Here is a 20235-nt window from a genome sequence, read left to right as displayed (position 1 = left end):
CTGCCGTGAAGCCCAGCGAGCTCTGGGCTACAGCAGGGATGAATGGCAGAACGGTGCAAACCCTGCCCATCCCTCTGGTTGTGTTTTTTCTGGTTAAAGGCAGGAATTAGGGCCCCGTCTGCAGGATCACAGGGTGGCTGAAGTCGGAAGAGACCTCCAGAGGTCACCTGGTCCAAGCCCTGTGCTCAAGCAGGGTCACCCAGAGCCAGCTGCCCAGGACCGTGCCCAGATGGCTTTTGAATATCTCCAAGGATGGAGACTCCACAACCTCTCTGGGCAATCTGTGCCGGTGCTCAGTCACCCTCGCAGTGAAAAAGTGTTTCCTGATGTTCAGAGGGACCCTCCTGTGTTTCAGTCTGTGCCTGTTGCCTCTGGTTGTTCCTGCCCAGATGCAGGACTTTGCACTTCTCCTTTTTGAACGTCATGAGGTTCCTGCTGGACCATTTCTCCAGCCTGTTGAGGACCCTCTGGTGTACCAGCATGACCCTCTGGTATATCAGCCATTCCTCCCAGCTTGGTGTCATCAGCAAACTGGCTGAGGGTACACTCTGCCCCATCATCTGGATCATTAATGAAAATCTTAAACAGGACTGGACCCCGTATTGACCCCTGGGGTACACTGCTAGTGACTGGCCTCCAACTAGACTTTGTGCCACTCATCACCACCCTCTGGGTTTGGTTATTCAGCCAGTTTTTAATACAACCCAGAAAGCTAGGAAAGCTGGGAGCTTGGAAGGTCGCTGCTCTGACCTCCTCCTCCCAACCATGATGAGATGAGACCATTGCTCAGGGCTTTCTCCAGCTGGGTTTTGTAGATCTCCAAGGATGGAGGTGGGTTGAGCCACTCACCCCCAGCCCTCCCTCAGCTGTCCCCAAGGTTTGCTCCCAGGTGAGCTACAATACCTTGCGTTTTCTGACTTTCTGCTCATACACTGGTGGAGGAAAAGGTAGTCCTGGGGGGCACTGGCGGACAGGGTGCTCTGGAGGTGGCTGGCGGGTGAGTCGAAGGTGAACAGGGTGGGCTGGCTGGAGTGAGACGGCGCTGAGGACTTGCGCTCTCGCAGCAGGTGGTGGCTGGCACCACTGAGCTCTGCCGGGGAGGAGCGTGGTGCGTGGTTCATGGAGGCGATGCTCCTCAGGGTATCTGTGAAGGGAAAAAACACACCAGTGAGCGGCCAGATGCAGTGACCCCACAGCCTGTGTTCCAGAGATTTTCCTTACTTAAATGCTCCAGCATTTATGGAAGTCGGTGGGGTTTGCTTATGGCTCTGAGTGATGCACTCAGCGGCAGGCTCCTCTACTTGGAGCACATGCAACTATATGTACCATGTAGAGAAATAAATATTTTATCATATTTTATCATGTTATCATATTTTATCACATGTTTAGTGGCTTGCAGGGATGTCTGGGGGATGTCAGCCCAATTCACAGGGAGCTCAGCGGGTTGTTAAAAACTGGTTGAAAAGGAAAAGGAAGAGAAGAGCTTTCACATCACAGTTTCTGCTTCTGTCTTTTCTTAGAGACCTTTTTTTTTAGAGGCTTTAGAGATGTGATTTAAGTCACCCCCGCCCCTCTGTGTAAGGGTATCACTGCTATCCTTTTACAGTTGGGTAAACTGAGGCACAGGGTGGGAATGGGCATGGACGTAATGACAGTAGAGATTAAAAATATTCCCATGTTCCCCAATTGTCTATTAATTTTGTGACCTCAAAAGAGTTCCTGTTATTTTCTCCTAGTACAATGGGATACAGACTGAAGGTGTGAGTCCTAGTGCCTGCTCCCCCTGCTCAAGGAGGAATACGTGTTAAAATATTAAATTAATTTTACACGGAGAATATCCCAGAGGTCAGGAATAATCACATGGCTACTCCAGCCCTCTAATAAGTGTGCTCCAAGCATTTGAACCACGGATGAATTTTTACAGTGAAGCTGTAAACCCCCATTACAAAAAAACCCCACCAAAACCCCAGAAAACCCACAAACTGCAGAGCATTTTGAGGAAGCTGATCCATCTCTGGCTGCAGAAGACCATGGAGAAGACCAGGCAGAAGACCGTGCATGGTCTCCCTGCCATGCATGCACTCCTGGCATGTGAAAACCACTCATCGTGGTTTACTGAAGTCACCCTTTTTAATAGCTGACTTGCATTTATTTGGTGCTGACACAAAATGCACGAAAAAAACCCGAACCGTAACAAAAAGGCCATCTTTCCCTGGGTAAATCCACCCATTTTCTGGCAACCACTGATTTAGGGATTGCTCCCAGGTTTCCCCCAACACAATGTCCACCTGCTCCTCAAATTTGACTTCAGACATCCATAAAGGAACCTGGTCTGACACAGGGACGAGGGGGTTTTACATCTTTCAAACCTCTTTTTTCCATTCCTTCCCTCAAATCCTGGATCCTACCAGAAATTTTGGGCCTGACTCTCTTATGCTGCAGAGAAATCAGTTTTCTGTGAAATGGCTGTCATGGCTTGGACAAGGAGATGTTCCACACAGGGTGATTTTTCACCGCCTTCTGAATCGTGTCAAGATGCAAAATCGATCTGTCTGCCGCTCGTTCACCGCCGCTGCATTTTTTTCCTGGCATTACTGCAAACTTCACCCAATGCAGAAAAAGTACATTAATAAAAGCCAAAGAGCATGGCTTGACTCTGTTGTTTGGTTTGTGCTAAACACAGAAAGGATCAATATTTAACATTGACATTAATGGTGGGGGATGAGAGCTTAAAACTCTGATTTCTGCCTTCTTTGCATGGGCATTAAAGATCCCTTGGTGCTTTTCATGGGAGTAAACAGCTGTCTTGGTGTCCTTGGACAAAACAGTTCCTTGACCCTCATTCTTATTAAATATTTATCCCATAGCAGTGCAGACTAATCCGCATTGGAAAAGGATTCTTGAGAGCTATATAAGTCCCAAATCTTAGTCCCAAATCAAGTGATTGGAGGTCAACCAGCGTGGTAGAGCCCATACCCATGTTGCTATCTGTTGTGGTTTAGCCCCAGCCAGCAACTCAGCACCATGCAGCTGCTCGCTCACTCCCCCTGCCCCAGTGGGATGGGGGAGAGAATTGGAGGAGTAAGAGTGAGAAACATTCCTGGGTTGAGATAAGAACAGTTTAATAACTGAAGTAAAGTAAAATAGTAATGATAATAGTAACAGTATAATAATGATAATATACAAAGCAAGTGATGCACAATGCAATTGCTCACCACCCGCCGACCGATCCCCAGACAGTTCCCGAGCAGCGATCGCTGCTCCCTGGCCAACCCCCCCCCCCAGTTTATATACTGAGCATGACATCATATGGTATGGAATAGCCCTTTGGCCAGTTTGGGTCAACTATTCTGGCTGTGGCCCCTCCCAGTTTCTTGTGCGCCTGGCAGAGCATGGGAAGCTGAAAAAGTCCTTGACTAGCATAAGCAGTACTCAGCAACAACTAAAAACATCAGCATGTTATCAACATTCTTCTCCTACTAAATCCAAAACACAGCACTATGCCTGCTGCTAGGAAGAAAATTAACTCTATCCCAGCCGCACTCAAAGTGCCTCTCAGGAACAGACCCCTGGTCTCACTACCTCACAAATCATGGCCAAGAATTGCCCATGACATTGGGCTTTGGCCAAGACTCTTCCAAGGATGGTGCAAGGATGGCAGGTTGGTGTTGTGTCCCCATCCCAGCATGAAGGTTACCTCTGGGGACAACTTTGAACTGCGCTGAGTTGGGGTCCTTCTGCCCTGAGCAGTCCTCCAACACTATCCTTGCAGGCTCTGCACTTGCCATTGCATGGAAAAGCCATGGCAGGCTAAAATACACCTGGGAGTTAGAAATTATACCAATTTATTTGTGCCAACACAGCCTAAGGGGAGAGATGGGGCTGCACGGAGGAGACAGTCCCCAGCATCACACTGGGACACAGCAAATTCAGATCACAACACTTTGAGGAGCCCAGTGAACCCCACACTGCCAGGAGACCCTAATCTTTTCCCAGAAATCAGTCTAATTCGGGGAAACTGGAGAGCACAGCGCAAAAGACATTCATTGAAAGCAGGATGAATTGCTCTGTGGCTACTCCAACTGCATAAAAGAAAATGGGGGACGGTGGGGAGCAGGCGGCAACGCCTGGTAAAAAGCATGCTGCTTCCCTGGGGGAAGCCGCTCTATCGACGTCCGCATTGATTTTCAAAATGAATTCCCAGATCGCTTCCCACAGCGACTCGGCCACCGAGAGCATTAGCAGGAGCCAATTCAGGACTCATGTACTCCATTAGGTCTGTGAGATGAACTCCGTAATAGCAGGTGAGAGATGGATTGCTTTGTGGGGCTGGGAGGGTATTGCAAGGGCTGGGAAGATAAATCCTGCAGCTGTGGAAGGGGACTGCCAAGACTGCTCTGTATTTTTTATGTTGTGGGGGTTTTTAGCACTAGGAAAAGGGCAGCTCATGCGTCCAGGTCACACGCTGATGACGGGTCCTGCTTGGGGGGCAGAAAAGGAGGCAAGAAAGGAAACCAAGGCAGAAAAGTAGTATTTGATGACTAGTACATGCTAACGGGAAAAGTCAAGACATTTGTGCTCTTACGTTGGCCTGAAACGGAGAGAGGTCCCTGTGAGGGTAAGGCGTACAGGGTGAATTACGAGCCAGAGGTCCCAAAGCCATTTCAATTTGCCATGCTGCAGTGCCCAGCTCCCAGGCGATGAGGACCAATACTCCTTTCCTGTGTCCATGTAGGGCACTTAGTGAATAACCTCCAGGGGGTCCCATCTGGATGCCTCCAGGCATCAGTCCCACCCACATCATGACCAAAGATGTTCAACTCAATCCAGCCATGAGCCAAAAAGAATGATGCTTCTTCATCCCTCGTGGCCATCCACCTCAGGGCCATGGATAAACCCGTAGCCCTCGTTTATTTAACAGTGTAGACATAGCCTTCAAATCACTTGGCTTTATGTTGAGATCTTGAGTTTATGTTGAGGGAATGTATCAAATACAGCCAAGGAGGGATAAGATCCTGTTCCAGTTCCTATTGCCATTCCCAGGGGGGCAGAGTTAAGGTTATGTAGTGGGGCCATGTGGGAAGCGTCATCTTAACCTCACGTTTCCTGGCCGGTTCTCCTCCGAGTTTGGGGAATTGGACTCTCACGGTCTGGAAAAGGCGGCGTTGTACACCCACAATTTAAAATTGGATGTCAGCAGCACAGCTTACATGCATACATCTCGCCGGGCTTGTGCTACAGCTGTTGCACTGGTCCCTGCAAGAAAGTGAGCCAGAGGCTCGGCGGGGATGAGCCAGCACAGCCGTGCAAAACCCCACACTGCTGGGCGGGCTTTGGTCAGCCAAAGGCTCAGCACTTGCTAGTCCAGGTGAAGATGTGCCTTTTTGGCCATGTGTTGCAACAAAGGGGGAAAAAAGAACCTTCTTGTGACTCCATCTCTGAAGCCAAAGTACACAACTGCAAGCATGGCCGGCAAGAGGATGGACCAGGCTGGGAGCCAGGAATTTTTTATGAATGTTTTCAATCCCCCAAAGCGGTATTTCCCTCCTTGCTGACAGCTCTGAATTCCCTTCCTTAGAGTGCTCGACTATTGCTGTGTGCACATAGCTTCACACAACGTTCCTGGGCTTATCTGAGCTAAATAATTACTCAGCCTCCTTCGGAAATTGTTGCTCAGAACGGCCTTTTTCACCAGAGCCGTGATGTCAACCTTCCCCACCTGAAGGCAGAGGCCGGGACTACAACTCCCTGTACCCCATGGACCTGAAATGATGCCCCTGGGAAGGTGGCCATTTTTGGGTGTAGCTAAATTCCTGTGCTCCTGTCGTTGGTCACAGCAAAGGTGCCAGGTTTGCTTGGCATCCCTGAGTGGCACAAAATTCCCGATGAAGCCCACACTGCACTGGCAAGGGCGAGCTGGTCCAAGGGGCCTCATATTAGATCTGGCCTGGCAAATAAGGCCACAAAACGCCTTGGACCATGACCCTGACTTCATGCCATTTAAAACTTATGGGTGATGAGATTTTTTCTTCAGGAGGGAATAGTAGAAATCTACTAGAAATAATCTCTAGGAGGGCACGGGGCAGAGCATACTCATGCGCTACCATCTTCCCCACTCTTTGGAGCAGCTCCATCATTTATTAGCAAAAAAAGGGGAAACTTTCTCCTGTGGGAATCTGCCTGCACCTCCGCTTTCGCTGCCAGCTCACTTCTTGAGCACAAATAAAAAAAAAAAAATTAAAAAAAGACAAACAACCCTACCAAAACAAGCCCTCCGCATGCTTCTCCTGGCAGGGAGAGAACAAACATGTAAGATGGATGAGTCACCATGCCACCGTGCTGCCAGGAGGTCCTGGGATGCCACGGGGATGAGCGTGGCACCCGAGGAAGGTTTATTTACCGAGCTTTCCCTATCGCCCCCGAGTTGGGTGGCATTTGGAAAAGCTGTTGTCAGTCTGAGGATGCCTTGGCAGGTTGCCCGCTAAAGGTTTCCTCCGGCAGGTTAGCTGGAAAGGGCGTCTGATTTGGATAATTTCCCCTCTCCAGTTTCCATCACGGTGGGGAGCTGCGTGCAAGGACATAGCTACCCTAACGTTCGGCACTGGGTGCCAAGCAGGGGGATTGGAGTTCCTCAAAAGTGAGGATGGGGCAAGGTAGGACTCATCACAGCTGCATCCTCCACTGTAGAGGAGCTGAAGGGTGAGGACAAAAGTGACATCGAGCTTTTGAGCTTTTTCTTTCCAGTTTCTGCTGCTTATTTCCATTTGCTTTGAGAAACCAGTCAGGACAGATTGGCCAAGGGAAAGGAGGAGCATCACCGCTTTATGGAGAGGGATCTCCTGCACAGAGGGCTAAGGGCATGGTTTCTCTTACCCAGTTTCAGCTACCTAAATGATATTTAGCCTAAGCTGGTCCCCTTAGGTTTCCTTTACCAATAACAGTGAAATCCCCAAATTATTTAAGCATCCAACACAGGATGGGGAGAATTACCTGAGAAAGAGTTGATGGGAAAGACAGTGAGACAAAGATGAGTGGCAATAAATAGCATAGTTTCTGCCCATTAGTGTCAGTGTTCTGCTTGCATTTGTGTGAAACAACTAAAAAATAGTGGTAATGTAGGAGTGTTTGCCTTGGAGAAGCATGGGAACCAGGGGAAAAAATCACTGTGCTGGAGAATGAGTGAGCGAGAAGAGAGGGAAAGGAGCCAAGTCAGATCATCCTGACCTCAAAGCATTATATATCTCAGTTATTTTAACAGCAATCAATTCTTTGAAGGACGAAGGGGCAGAAGGGAGAGAGACTGCAACACAAACGATGCGATGCTTCTCCCTGGAGAACACAGGTTTGCTTCTGTGAGATGAGGCTGTGCCCAAAATCCCATCCCTGCACTGGGAAACATCTCTTGGTGGCAGTGACCCAGCTCTGTATCATATCAGCATGCCCTGCACATGGCGGCTACCCTTTAAAGAGCTGCTTGATTGTGGAGTTCAACCTTTCGTGTCAATATTTGGAGGCCTAACATTTGGCTAGACGGGGCTGCCTGGTGTGCACCTATTTATTTTTGTTATAAGGGCTTCAGTGCTGGAGATAAAAGCAGTTGAATGTGGATGCTCATAGCCCCGGCTTACGCATGACCTTGAGCATCCCACCTAGGACACCCTTATCTGAGAGCCCTGGAGTGGGACAACGACCTACAGCCAGGGACGAAGGACAGTCCCAGGGTGGCAGCGTGGGCTGGGACAGGCTTCATTTGTTCTGCAGAACCAACCTCGTCTCTGACCCTCTGCTTCATGAATCATCATCTCTGACATTGCAAAACGAATTTGATGAGGAATTAAATTAAAAAAAAAAAAAAGAAAAAAAAGGGCCGGAACAGAGGGAAAGGGCAAAGACGCTGGGCTGTAACTGTATAAAACACCATGTGGTCTCAAGGCGGGGCGTATTTTTGCCTTTTTCAGGGTAGGGATAAGGTGGCAAAGACAAGGCAATGGGGGTGTGCAGAATTATCTGCTTTCTGTCTGGGGGTGGCACACGCGATTCCTGCGGATGCCAGGGGCATCCTTGGCAAATTGGGCTGGAGGTACGAGCAGTCTGTGGAGCCCGCTGCTGCAGGACAGGGCTGAAGCTGTTGGAAGCTCAGAGCTATCAAAAGAGATGAGACATTTATATGAGAAAAGGCTTTTTTTCCCCCTCCAGAGGCAGCCTCATGATGGTCCACCATCAAACCATCTTTCTCACTATGTGAAATGAAGCTCTGGCATCCTGCTTTGGAAGATTGTATTGGTTATTATTATTGGTTATTATCATTGGTTATTATTATTTATGATGATGGCAATGATGATGATTAGCAATTTTGGCATTTCCTAACCGGGCTTTCCCTTGGACATCATGCCAACACAGTCTCACCCAGTGCCGTGGTCCAACATGCCGCCAACGAGCAGGGTGGAAGCTCAGAAATTGGTGCACCATTGAGTTTGCACCCCCTCGCTCAGGAAAAACTTGCTTTTAGGTCCTGAACAATTTTCTTCTCGTCCTCCTTATTGTTCACTGCAAGCAGTACGTAGGCGCCTTTCCTTGCTTGAGCAAACATAGGTGCATGCCTCACTTATCAGGGATGGAGAAGAAGAAAGGATGAATCCCAGCCTAATCCCAGCCAGGGCTTCTTAACATCTCGCTTTAAATTTTATAGCCTTTTTTATGGCGACAGGAGCGTAGGTCTTTAATGCTCCAGGAGAGCAGGTCTTTAATGCTGCAGGAGAGCAAAGGAAAACTTTCACTAGGAGGAAATGTGAACCCATTTTACTTATGCATGATTTAGTACCATTTCTATTCAAGGGAGTGCACGAAAGGCCCAAATATTTGCACTTTGTATTATAGAAGAACTGCCATTCCCAGCTCTTTACAGAAGTAATTTATTTCGATCTCTCCTTACCTTGGGGGAGAAACATTATAACTCCCGGTTTGCTGGGGAGTCAATAAAACAGCAGCGCTGTTAATGGTCTGCTTTGCCATCGCTCAGCAAGGCAGCAATGGGGAAAGGAAGAGGAGCCCCCTTCTTCATAGGTGCCTTTGCACCCATACATAGGACCAAACCGCAGGAGTTTGGCCCCATTTTTCTCTCCTCTATCTGGGATTAGTGCTATTTTTTGCTCTCTGGGTGGTATTTCAGCCAATGGGTTGAAAGGAAAGGGAGGTAGGTGCTGCACAGGGGGTAGGGGGAAAGCTGGGGACAGGGGTTTGTGGTAGAGCCCTGAATTTTTCAGGTGATCCCGGCATGCTCAGGTGGGGCAATATCAGCAGCATCGACTGCAAAAGCCGAAAGAGGACAAAAAAGAAGTCATTAACCCTCATGGCTGTAATACCACGTCCCTGAACCAGCGAGCAAAGCGGCCTGGGGGTCAGTGTGAGCAAGGGTCAGTTCATCCCCAGAAAACATGCCCTTAGGGATGGAGACTCAAAAAAATAAAATAGTTTGGCTTGGGTTTTTTCTTGCTGGAAGTTCAGCTCTCCTTTTTCCACCTCTGCAGCCTTTACTCTCAAAACAAGCCTCTCTGTAAAGGTTTTCCATGCGATTTTTTTTTCATTTAGGGGTATGGGCATACCCTGTCCACATACTAGAATCATCTAAAGAGGGCCTACAGGCAAAACCATTCCCAAGATGTTGAGGGTAAAATGCAAGAAGAAAAATCTCTGCAAGCAATGGGAGGATTGCGCCTTGCACAGGTGCTCTCTTGCTGGGCTCTGCCACACCAGAGCTCCAGCAAAACCACAAACAGCTCAAAAAGCCATCCTGGATCTCTCTACCCATCGTTGAAAACCTGAGTCCTGCCCATTAGGCAGTCTATTAACAGTGCTCAGTGGCAGCAGAGAAAGAAAAGGCCCCTTCCAGGGAGCTATTCTCATTGCCATGAGGTTAAAAATGCCTGTGACCCCCAAAGCTTTATGCATTCAGAAATCGTGAGTTCAGCCGCAGTAAAAGTCTTCAGTATCAGCTAAAACCTGGAGGTTTTTCTCTTTGTCTTCTTTTAAGATGCAATGATGGCAAAAAGGACTTGGAATTTATTCCCTACACATCGCCATAATCAAATAATATGCTAATGCTATTAGCATGGGACCTTGCATCGCAAATGACTTAGAATCATATTCTCTTTCAAAATACTAGAGTTTAATTTAAACTGGTCTCCACAGCAACCGGAAACGAACTGGAATAACGTTGGATGAAAATTTCATGGCTCTGCATGGCGGATGAGGAATTTCACAGCAGGGATTGAGGGGAGAGCCATGAACTCAGCTCGAGCCCACCATGGTTGGTGGGCTTGTGCCAGTCATATTCCACCCAACCAGTTATCAGCTGTGATAACAAATGAACCTGCATGTCCAGGAGGACCTCAAAGCATCCTGATGGAAGAGGGTTGAGTAGACATGAGGTTCATGTAGACGTGGAGGCTTTCTTGGTCCTCCTCCCCGCAGATACTTTCTAAGTGGCCCCAGGGGAGATGCATATGACAACTGGTTTTGTTTGCACTAAATCAGTTCTCATCTGTTAAGCTCAAACCTGGTAATTTGCAAATGGCCTGAGGGAACATAGCTCCTGATCATGGGCCAGACTCTTAAGGTTGTACAAGCACAGACCAGGAGGAAGGTGTTTGTTGCTGGCTTCCAGTTGAAACAGGAGATGCTGCTCATGCCTTCATCCCATCTGCTCTGCTCACAAGCTCACCACAATAGGCACTGTCTCCTATGAGGATCTAGGATGGGAAAGACCTGCAGCATCCTCTGGCCAGCACTTGCCAGCTGATCGCATGGTTTCATCGCATTGAAAACACTCCCCAAATCCATCTGAAACTGAGTTGAGCTTTGTAATGCCATGGCTGGAAAGCTGCTGGTTAGAAACCAGCTCTAATTTGCCATGAAAACTTTTCCCCAGCCGCTCCACTGATCTTCCCTGCACTTGTTTCATTCTGCGGTCACTGTTATGTCAGTGGGCACAGTGCGATCCTCATCCTGCTTGGGGCTTCTCGGCGTTCCCCTAATAAAATGAGTATTAGCAATGCGGCCCACAAAAATGTCTTTGAAAGCAATGTCAGAAAGTGGGAGGCGTCTCGCTTGAGAACAGCTGAGAGTTCAGGCAATGAAAAGAAAACAGCTCCGACCAGTCTCGGTTCTGTTTGTAATTATCTGGGCTCCGGTGGGTGTTAAAACATCTGTACTGGTTTGGCAGGGACTGGGGAGCGCGGCTTGTGCCAAAGGCAAGAACTGGTGTGGGTTGAAAGCAGCACAGCAATACCTTAGCGTGGTATTCACGCTCAGAAACGCGGGGCTGGCAGCCTCTCCTGCAAGTGTTTTTGGGTTAGGGTCAGCCCCAGCCCATCCCCCTGTCCATGACGGCCCGCACCCCTCCGGGACCATCCCAAGGAAAAGCTGAAGATGGCTAAAGGAGATGCAGGGTTGGCTGGAGTCCTGAATCCTGCTGAGTTTAATATCCCACTGGACTTTGGTTGCCGTCAGTTCAGCTCCACATTATGCTCTTGCATTTCTTATCTCTGTGAGCGCCCGTTTCCACCTGGACAACCTCCATCTCCCTGTCACATCTTGTTGTGGACAAGCAAATCTCTCCCTGCTGGATATTTCTGCGCTGAGCAGCGGGGCAAGCTCCCAGCATAGATGTTACTGTTTGAACCTTGTGCACTAAAGCACAGGCGGGTTTTGTGGTTATTTTTAACACACAGCAGTAGCAGAGCTGGGTTTAGTGGGGCAACAGAGCATAATGTAGAGCTTGGTCCTCAGGAGACTCAGGCAAGGCAGATTTATCACCATCTCCTTGAGGGCAATATTTTTGGATTTTGGCATTCCTCATCCCCTGACTCAGGAACAAAACATCCTCCAGCATCTGAGGACCGGAGCAAACGCTCTCTCCCCTGATGCTCTCTCATGGGTTGGGAACCATCCATGAGATGCAGCAGCAGCTCCTCATCCTCCTCTTCCTCACTCCAATGTGGCTCACAAAGTGCAGTGAGCCCATCCTTAAAACCCAGAAGAGCCAGATTACATTATCACCCCTGTGGCTGCACCCATCCTTGCACACACCACAGATGGTACCAGCACCCAGACCAAAATCCGCATTTTCTTGCCCGGTGCATCACCCATGCTTTGTGCTTGGCTTAGGGCCAGCTGAAAATGTTCTGACATCCTCCAGCTGGAAAACGCCATTTAATCAAAATAGGAGCTTGCCAAGGGATTGCTTGCAGCCAGAAATTACAAGAAACCTTTAGAGGATAAAAGTGAATTTTAAGTAAAAGGGAAGAAGGTCAAGGTGTTTCAATTTGTTCTCATCAGAGTGGATCGTTTTTTGGGGGTGGATTGCCCTGCTTTGACCAAATATCATCATCATGTGCTTTTTAGATATGAAAGTGCAATTCTGAGTGGAACTCTTGATTTTTTCTGAAATTCATTCAAATTCAGAACGAAAAGGTGTGAATCAAAATTGACGCTGAAAGCGGATGAAAATGAACTCCAGTGAGAGTGAAAATGAACACACTGAATTTTTACCACCTCTGAAGCGGAGTTTGTGATGGGCTTGTCACCCACTCCACTCACTGCAAGGGCAGCATTCCCCCAGCATCAGCCTGCTCAAACTCCATACGTCCCACTTCTGAGAACTCTTCCTTCCTCACAGGAATGGGATTTATTTTACTTTTTTTAATTACCTAAATGACCCATGTCCAAACTTGGTGTATTTGGCTGCTGAAACTGATCTGGATGTGATCCAACACTTGGTGCCCCTCTCATCACTATCACAGAGTCCTTCACCCATGGGATGAAATGTGGTTTGGTAACAAATACACAGTACGTTGGAGCCGTTTCTCTCCACAGCTGCTGGGAGGAATAAGCCATGATATAATGGATTTTGGCTACGACCACAGGAATGCAGAAATTACCAGGACCAGACCGGACCAGAAGCCAGCCTGCTCCAGCCTTCCATCTCCAACTGTTTTGGATACAGCTGACAACTTCACAGGGATCACTCATGCAGCAACACACCCGCAGGGAAAACTGATTTGCACCCCACTTCATCATTTATAAACCTTATTAAAGCAAATATTTTAACTTATCTAATACAACTGAGGGCATTCTTGCATGCATGGCAGTATTAATTCTTTAAGCCACTTTACCTGTAAAACAAACCACTCTGTGTCATACAGGCCTGTGAACACAGGGTTGGACTTCCCTTCAAACTGCACCAGGAGACACCAGACAGTCACATGTGTTCTCATTACTGAGATAAGGCAGTGGATTTTTTAATGCAAGAAGTACTGTTTGTCCAGGGCTAGGACATCATGGACTTATCTGCATAAAAATATTAGTGGCAGAGGACAGGGTGGTCCTTCCAGCAACGTGCCAAAGAAATTCAAAGCATTTGCAAGTCTGTACTCTCAGTTCTTCTTAAAGGTAGCAGAAACGGCGTAAGTGAGTTTCTGGAGCATCACAGAAAAGCCAGTAGGATCTCAGACCCTCAGAAGAAGTTATGTTGATGCCAAAGAACAGATATAATGGTATTTAAAACCCATAATAAAGCTGTAAAAGCATGAATGAGCTTCATGTGAAGATTACAAATCCACCCCTTTTCTTAGACTCATGGAATGAAGTTTGTGGATGAGGAAAAGCCACAGGAGTCAAGAAACTGGGATTGAGATACTTAAAGAAAAAAAAAAAAAAGACTGAAGAGACACCACAGTGCTCTCCAGGAAAGGCAAAGTCTTCTGGCCTATCAGGATTTTTTTTTTTCAGACAAATCTCAAGAGAGGAAGGCAGCATTTTCACCTGAAAGTTCATGTGTTGACCAGGTTTTGACCCTAACACTAATCATTGAAGCAACCATCAACTCGCAAAAAGACTCATCGCAGAATTTATGGATTTCAAGTGGGTATTTGAAAGATTTCATCATGACTCATTTGAGACCAATGTGAGCCATTATGGCAAGCCAGCAGAAATAATTACCATCCTAAAGGCTTTATATCAAGGTTGAGCCTGTGCAAAGTATATGCAGGCTCGAGGGAATGGTTTACACAGACAGCAATGTCAAACAAGGTGGTGCATGGCAGGGCAGGTAATCTGCTGTGAGATAAAGGTGAGGATGGAGCCACAGGGAGTGCAACAGCCATTCACTACACTTTTACATGTGATGAAGTATTTGCAAGTGCCTGAGTGCCCAGACGCCTGCCCAACACTTCAAAAAGAGGATTCGTTGTCGGTTACGAAAAAAAAAAATAGGAAATGCAATGAGTCACTCAACTCCAGCTTACTTTCAAAAGCAATGGCATACAAGAACAGGGGCAGTTCATATATTTGGCAGTAAAATGATGGAAGGCAATCATACAAAAAACTGGCAAGGAGCAGCTGTGTTGGCCAGGATGGGATTTGGTCATGTGGAGCTGAAAGAACACATGATGAAATTTTTTAGGTGAAATGTTATTTTCCATTCTAATAAACAGATATAAAGGGTGGCAATCAATCAAAGGTGCAAACAAGTCAGACACATTCCTCAGCATGTGGCAACGACCCAGTAAGTATGCAGGAAGGCTTAATCTGAAGCAAGGGCTGAGATGTGCCAGAGCTTCACCACCCGCCACGGAGCAGCTGGAGGACTATGAGGGACATCACACAGAGCAAAAAGGGTAAGAAAACATGAGTCTGGACTTACCCAGATACCCAGGGTATCAGACAATATGCTGTGATATGGACTCGGACAAGGTAATGTCTCATCTCATGCTCTGCCCTCCCACCTTCCTGGTGATGCTAACAGGGAACAACTCCAGCTTTACCTGCTGGAACTGCTGAGGTATCTCAGCTCCTCGCCATACTCTGAAGCCTGGTATTTCCCTGGAGTGTAAGTTCATAAAAATCACAGAGTGACAGAATATTTGGGTTGGAAAGGACTTCTGGAGATGGTCTAGTCCAACCCCCTGCTCAAAGCAGGGGCATCTACAGCAGTTCAGGACTGTGTCTAGTTGGATTTTGAGTATCTCCAAGCATGGAGACTCAATTTGGGGTGGGTTTTTTTGCTTAACTGTAAGTATTTGCTTCATCCTCTGTGGCTTAAAGAGATCATGAGCATGGACCAACAGTTAAGCTGTTCCTTGAATGCCTGGTGGAAACTGTAACCCCCTCCTAGGTCTGACTCCCCAGAGAGAAGCAGCAGGCTGAGAGCAAGAGGGGAACAGGAAAGATAAATGACATCTCATTTTCCTGGACAGTCTCATTTTTCATCAAGGTTTTTAGGAGCTGTGGCTAAGTGTCCCTTTTAAGACCATTCCCAGGTTGGAGGGAGCAGGTACAATCACTGAGCTGCCTCTGGCAGCAAATGGCTACAGGCAGAAGAAAAGATGCACCAACACATCTATGCCATGCCTCGATGATGAATCCCTTCAAGCAGAGGCTGCCTGTATGCTCAGTGCTTGTGCAGCACCTAGCATAGCGGAGACCGCTTTCTTGGCTACATCTACACCATGAGGGACCCTGAGAGATGTTCTCAGCCTTCCCAGAGGGAGCCGGGATGTGGCCAGGGCACATATGAGGACACGGGCATCCCCAGATCAGGTGTAACCCCACAGTCCAAGTAATAAGTTGCCAGTATCACAGTTCTGACATGGTACCACAGTAAATAATGCAGAAGTATGTTTGAGAAGCAGGCAGTAATTATAACTGAAGCATAGAAACCATCTAGGGAAGAAGTGTTATCTTTACAGATAAAATCAGTAATAAATGCTACTGCATTCATAAATAAAAATCAGTCTAGAAACAAACCCTGAGTGGTGTCATGGAAAGTTCACAGCAATCGACAGCTTCACGGCTCCTTCCTGCTCCGTGTGCCTTCACTCAGAGGCTTTAAAGGCTTTAGAAAGCTTTCCTTTTACTCAGGCTCAGTTTTAATTGGAAATATAAAGCAATACAAACCGGTAAACAAACAGGCATTGGGGTCCGGGAAATGAGAGTCTAAATCTGTCCTGGCTTTTACCAGGTTTTACAAAGCAGCGCTCAGGGGGTATAAACCATGGCCCCTATCAAAGGTTTGGAGGGAACAATGTGAAATATATGGAGGGAAGAAAAGGGGAAATACATTGGCTTGGGGGGAAAAAAGAGTCACGCTGTGAAAAATTGCCTGAAATTATCTGCCGTGAAGGTCGCTGTGATTTTCTCCCTTGTCCTCCAACTTGCTCACATGCACGTTTTGGGGACCTGTGTCCATCGCGTTTCCCAGCCCGGCTCTTACATGTTGGGCATCACCTGCAGATCTGCACCCCATCCCGATGCCCGAGCAGCTTTGCAGACACGGGGTACAGCTCCATGAACCCCAGTGCAGCATGGCTGGGGCACACAGGCTAAAACAGTCCCAGGACCCCTCTGGGAAATATGACTGCGAGTTTCTTCCCAGCTGGCCGACACCCAAAATGCCTCCCTCCCTCCCTCGGTTTTGCTTGGGCAGTGCTGCTTCACCAGTCGCTTTGCTCCAAGCCCATCAGCTGTTTTTGTTTCCAAAGTCTTTGCATGGTTTTGCTTTTTGATGTGATGCTGATACCGTCTGCCGCACTCATTTTTCCACGGTCAGTAAGTCATCCTAAAAATTCCTCAGCGCCCATTAAACTAATGGGGCTGACCTGACACACACAGGGCTCGTAGCGATAAAAGCCAATTATAAAAAGAAGAATTATTTTAAATGGGTTTCTGATTCTGGGTACCCGGCCCAGGAGACAGCCCTGGGCAGGGCTGAGAGGTATGAACACAGCCTGCCAACCTCTGCTGGGAAACCTGTGCTGGAAAGGCTGGGCAATGCTTTTTGCTCTAAAAAAACCCTAAACCTCTTGAACTTCGCATTCCTTCCTTCTCCCAGCTCAAATCCCAGCCTCAGCTCAGCAAACCCAGTGGGACTTTGGCCAGGAAAGAGCAGGATTTTCCCCAAAAGCCCCAGTCCTCCAGCTCCATATTTATCTTCAGAAGAGGCAGATCCGATACCCTTGTGCTGGGCTCCTGCTGGGAAACAGTCATGAAGAACTGGGGTATTTGGCTGTTGGTCTTTTTTGTAAGCTCTGCATTTTTTTTTTTTTCTGGTTGATGGTTTTACTATTTGCAGTGAGATAAGAGCATTCTTTGTCTGTAAACCTGGTGTTCCCACAAATGGCCGCATACTCTGCCAGTTCCTATCAATGCCGGGTAGGGTTAAAGGGGGCTCAGCTAACATCTATCTCTCGGTGGTCTCTCTGGGATGTCAGAGTTATGGATTTGCAATCAAAAGCTCACAGATCATCTGGATTTTCCCAGCCTCACCCCTCCAAAATGCTCACAGCCACAAAAAAAATTTAAATAATAGAATCCTAAAAATTCCTAAATTCCCAAATCCGAAGTTCTGAAGAAAATGTTGATCCAGCATTGCAAACCTCAGCTATTCAGTTGCATCAGAGCCTCTGAAGCCTGAAGCTTGGCTTTCTAATCATGCAGATACCCTAAGACCTTCTCTCTTGCTTTCTGGTTTCTAAAGCCCTCTGCATCCTTGCTTCAGTCCTTTTCTTGGCACCCAGATGGGCTAGAAATCTGCTCTTGGTATTAAGGACAGGGACCATGCAGCAGCGCAGTGCTGACTCTGGTCCTGCAATGCTTCTGGTAGCACAACATGATGAAGAGCTGAGTACAGCAAGAAGTAGGTATGGAAGAATAGTAGGGGTTGATCCTCATCTGGTGTAAATGAAATGATGACAAATGACACCATTTGAAGATCCAAATATCTTAAAGGTCTTGACAGCAATCCTGAGATGGCTGGGATTCATCTCAGCAGAGTTTTAGGAGTCTACAAAGTGGATGTCTCTACCTGAGCTCATCAGTCCTGGTTGCCTGGAGAGCCAAGGGAATGAAATGGGCACTTTTAGGGTGCAAATGGTTTGCCTCTTTTTAGACATCTTATTCCATCTTCTCCCCAAAAGTGGACAGATTATAACCACCAGCACACATCTCACTCTCAATGACATCAGTTCCCTCTCCAAAATGCCCAGGGAATCACAGCAAGGAGATCTCTCCCTGTTTCTGTCTTCTAGGAAGCAAATTCTGGGTAGTTAGCAGCCCTCTGCTCTTCAGCAGACTCATTAGCACCTGAACTAGCTCATCTCCAAAGGGAAAGAGGGGAAAAAAGGGGGAAGAAAAAAGGCAGCAGGCACTTAACTGCTCTCAAGCTGCTCCTTTGTGCCAAGACCACTCCATCTCCAGTATTGTTTACACTGAAATAAAAGCTGAACAGTGTCAGATCTTAAAATAACTTGCTGTTTGTGGAGCAGGAAAACCAGGGTCAGGGAAGTTTGGAACAAATTTAAAGAGGCAGAATGACTAAGCGATGAACTGGGACTCAGGCAAGGAGGCGCTCACAATGCACCTGAAGTTCAACCATGCGCCTGGTGCAAAGTGAGTTGGGGTCACTGGGTCTCCCCCACCCATTCCAGTGAGGCTAGGTCAAACCTGGGCTAAGTCAGTCATGATGTGCGGCAGGTTTGCTCTGGGAGGACAACTGTATTTGTCCTTCCAGAGTGAATCTGCAGCCATGGCTGTTTCCCTTGTTAAGAAAACTCGGCACATGGTAGAGAAGGAGGGGTGGGACCAACCCAAATGACCCTGAGATGTGCAACCAGTGGATCTAGATGTGACATACGGTGTTTTAAAAGAAGAAGCTCCATGATTCTAAGTGCAGAAAGTATTGATGAGAATGCTGAGGAAAAGGCTACATCTATACTTATGGTAGGACGTTGGGTGAGAGGAAAGGGCTCAAGGCTCAGGGGCTCCACATTGCCGTCCCAACGCAGGCCACCTCCAGATCCGAAACAGGGCAGGGGACATTAGGTCTTTGGGTAGGTGAACAAGACATGGGAAAGTGGGATACATGGAGAGAACCCAACCAGATCTGCCTCATCTATCCCATGGGTCAAGCTCAACGCAACCGTAATCTTGCTCATTGCTTGTTGTAGAGTGTCGTACTGTCTGCTGGGGGACAGACTGGCCTCCAAGTGAGCTGATATCCAAACACAACCCATACCACAGCTTAAAGATGAAATCAAGACCAATCAACTTGTGACGACCGAAGCTGAAGAGTCAAGTCCTTGCCCACCTTGAGGGTGCAGGGCTCCGCAAGGGGCTGCCTGCTTGGCTGCCCTTAGGTGGCAGTGCTGCCTGCAGATACCAAAACACAGCACATCAGGGCCTGGTTCTTTCAGGGACACAAGGACACCCCCACATCTCCCTCCTTGCCCCCATTTCTCAGTCCCCATTCCTCAGCCCCTGGCATGCTCCCCAGCACAGTGCAGGGCTTGCAACTCATCCAGGACGCGAGCAGGGAAGGAAGGAGGCGTGTGCCAGGCACAATAGCAAGGAAGTACCTGGCCTTGTGGCGGTCATTAGTGTTTCCCCTCTGCTTTAGTTCTGCCTGGTTATAGAAGAGGCGGCGGCAGCAGGAAAGCGGGGGCTGCCCTGAGGCCGTCACCTTGCCTGGGCTCCCTGGTGCTCCGCTCCTGCACACAGGGGTGGTGAACACCAGTGATTCGGGGGCGTCTGGGGGAGGTGGGTGGTATATGACATGCAAACATATCTTTTTACTCTAGTCTTGCTACCTGCAGCCTCTTCACTGAGCTTTTGGGCAGCTCCTGTCCTCCCAACCAGTCTTCAGGGGTATCTTTGTGCTGTTTTTTCTCCAGCCCACCTTGAGCGCCCTTTGCTCAGCAAACACCCATACAAACTTGGCTGCAAGGAACCGATGGGGTGAGTGGCATTGCTGGTCTGATGCTGGGACCAACACATTTTTGGGGGATAAGCACGGAGGGAGCAAGAGAAGTCATATGGACTCACAGCACAGGCTTGCAGGCAGTCCGTGTGAGCAGGCAGCAGGCTGGGGAGCAACCAGGCAGCAGACTGGGAACCAACCAGCCAGCGACCCATATGGGACCCCCAGCCAAAGCAAGTCAAGTGGGTACTAAAGCAATACATTTGCTGTCATGGGCTGGAAGGGGATAACCAGTGGAGGGTCTGGGGGATCATCAAGACAAAGAGACCCACAGTGGAGACCGTGCACGTGGGATGTAGGACATCTCACTGCTGTGAGCAGAAAGTCACTGGTGTCTGGGGCTGATCCGGCAAACTGCTGGAGTGAGCACGGCTGAGTTGAAGGAGGAAGGAGAGACACTCAGCTCTCCATTAAATATTAATGCT

General features: G+C 48.1%; 1 protein-coding gene across 1 annotated transcript in view; it reads right to left on the bottom strand.

Annotated features, from left to right (window-relative positions):
• GAB2 (GRB2 associated binding protein 2) overlaps nucleotides 1-20235 on the bottom strand; it is a 99337-nt gene that overhangs the window by 10996 nt on the left and 68106 nt on the right. Inside the window, exon 3 of the mRNA XM_075721337.1 lies at nucleotides 904-1144. Within this exon, the coding sequence (XP_075577452.1) occupies nucleotides 904-1144 (241 nt within the window). The remainder of the gene's footprint in view (nucleotides 1-903; nucleotides 1145-20235) is intronic.

Source organism: Pelecanus crispus, chromosome 1, assembly GCF_030463565.1.
Source record: "Pelecanus crispus isolate bPelCri1 chromosome 1, bPelCri1.pri, whole genome shotgun sequence".
NCBI lineage: Eukaryota > Metazoa > Chordata > Aves > Pelecaniformes > Pelecanidae > Pelecanus > Pelecanus crispus.
This window is presented reverse-complemented; position numbering and strand designations above follow the sequence as displayed.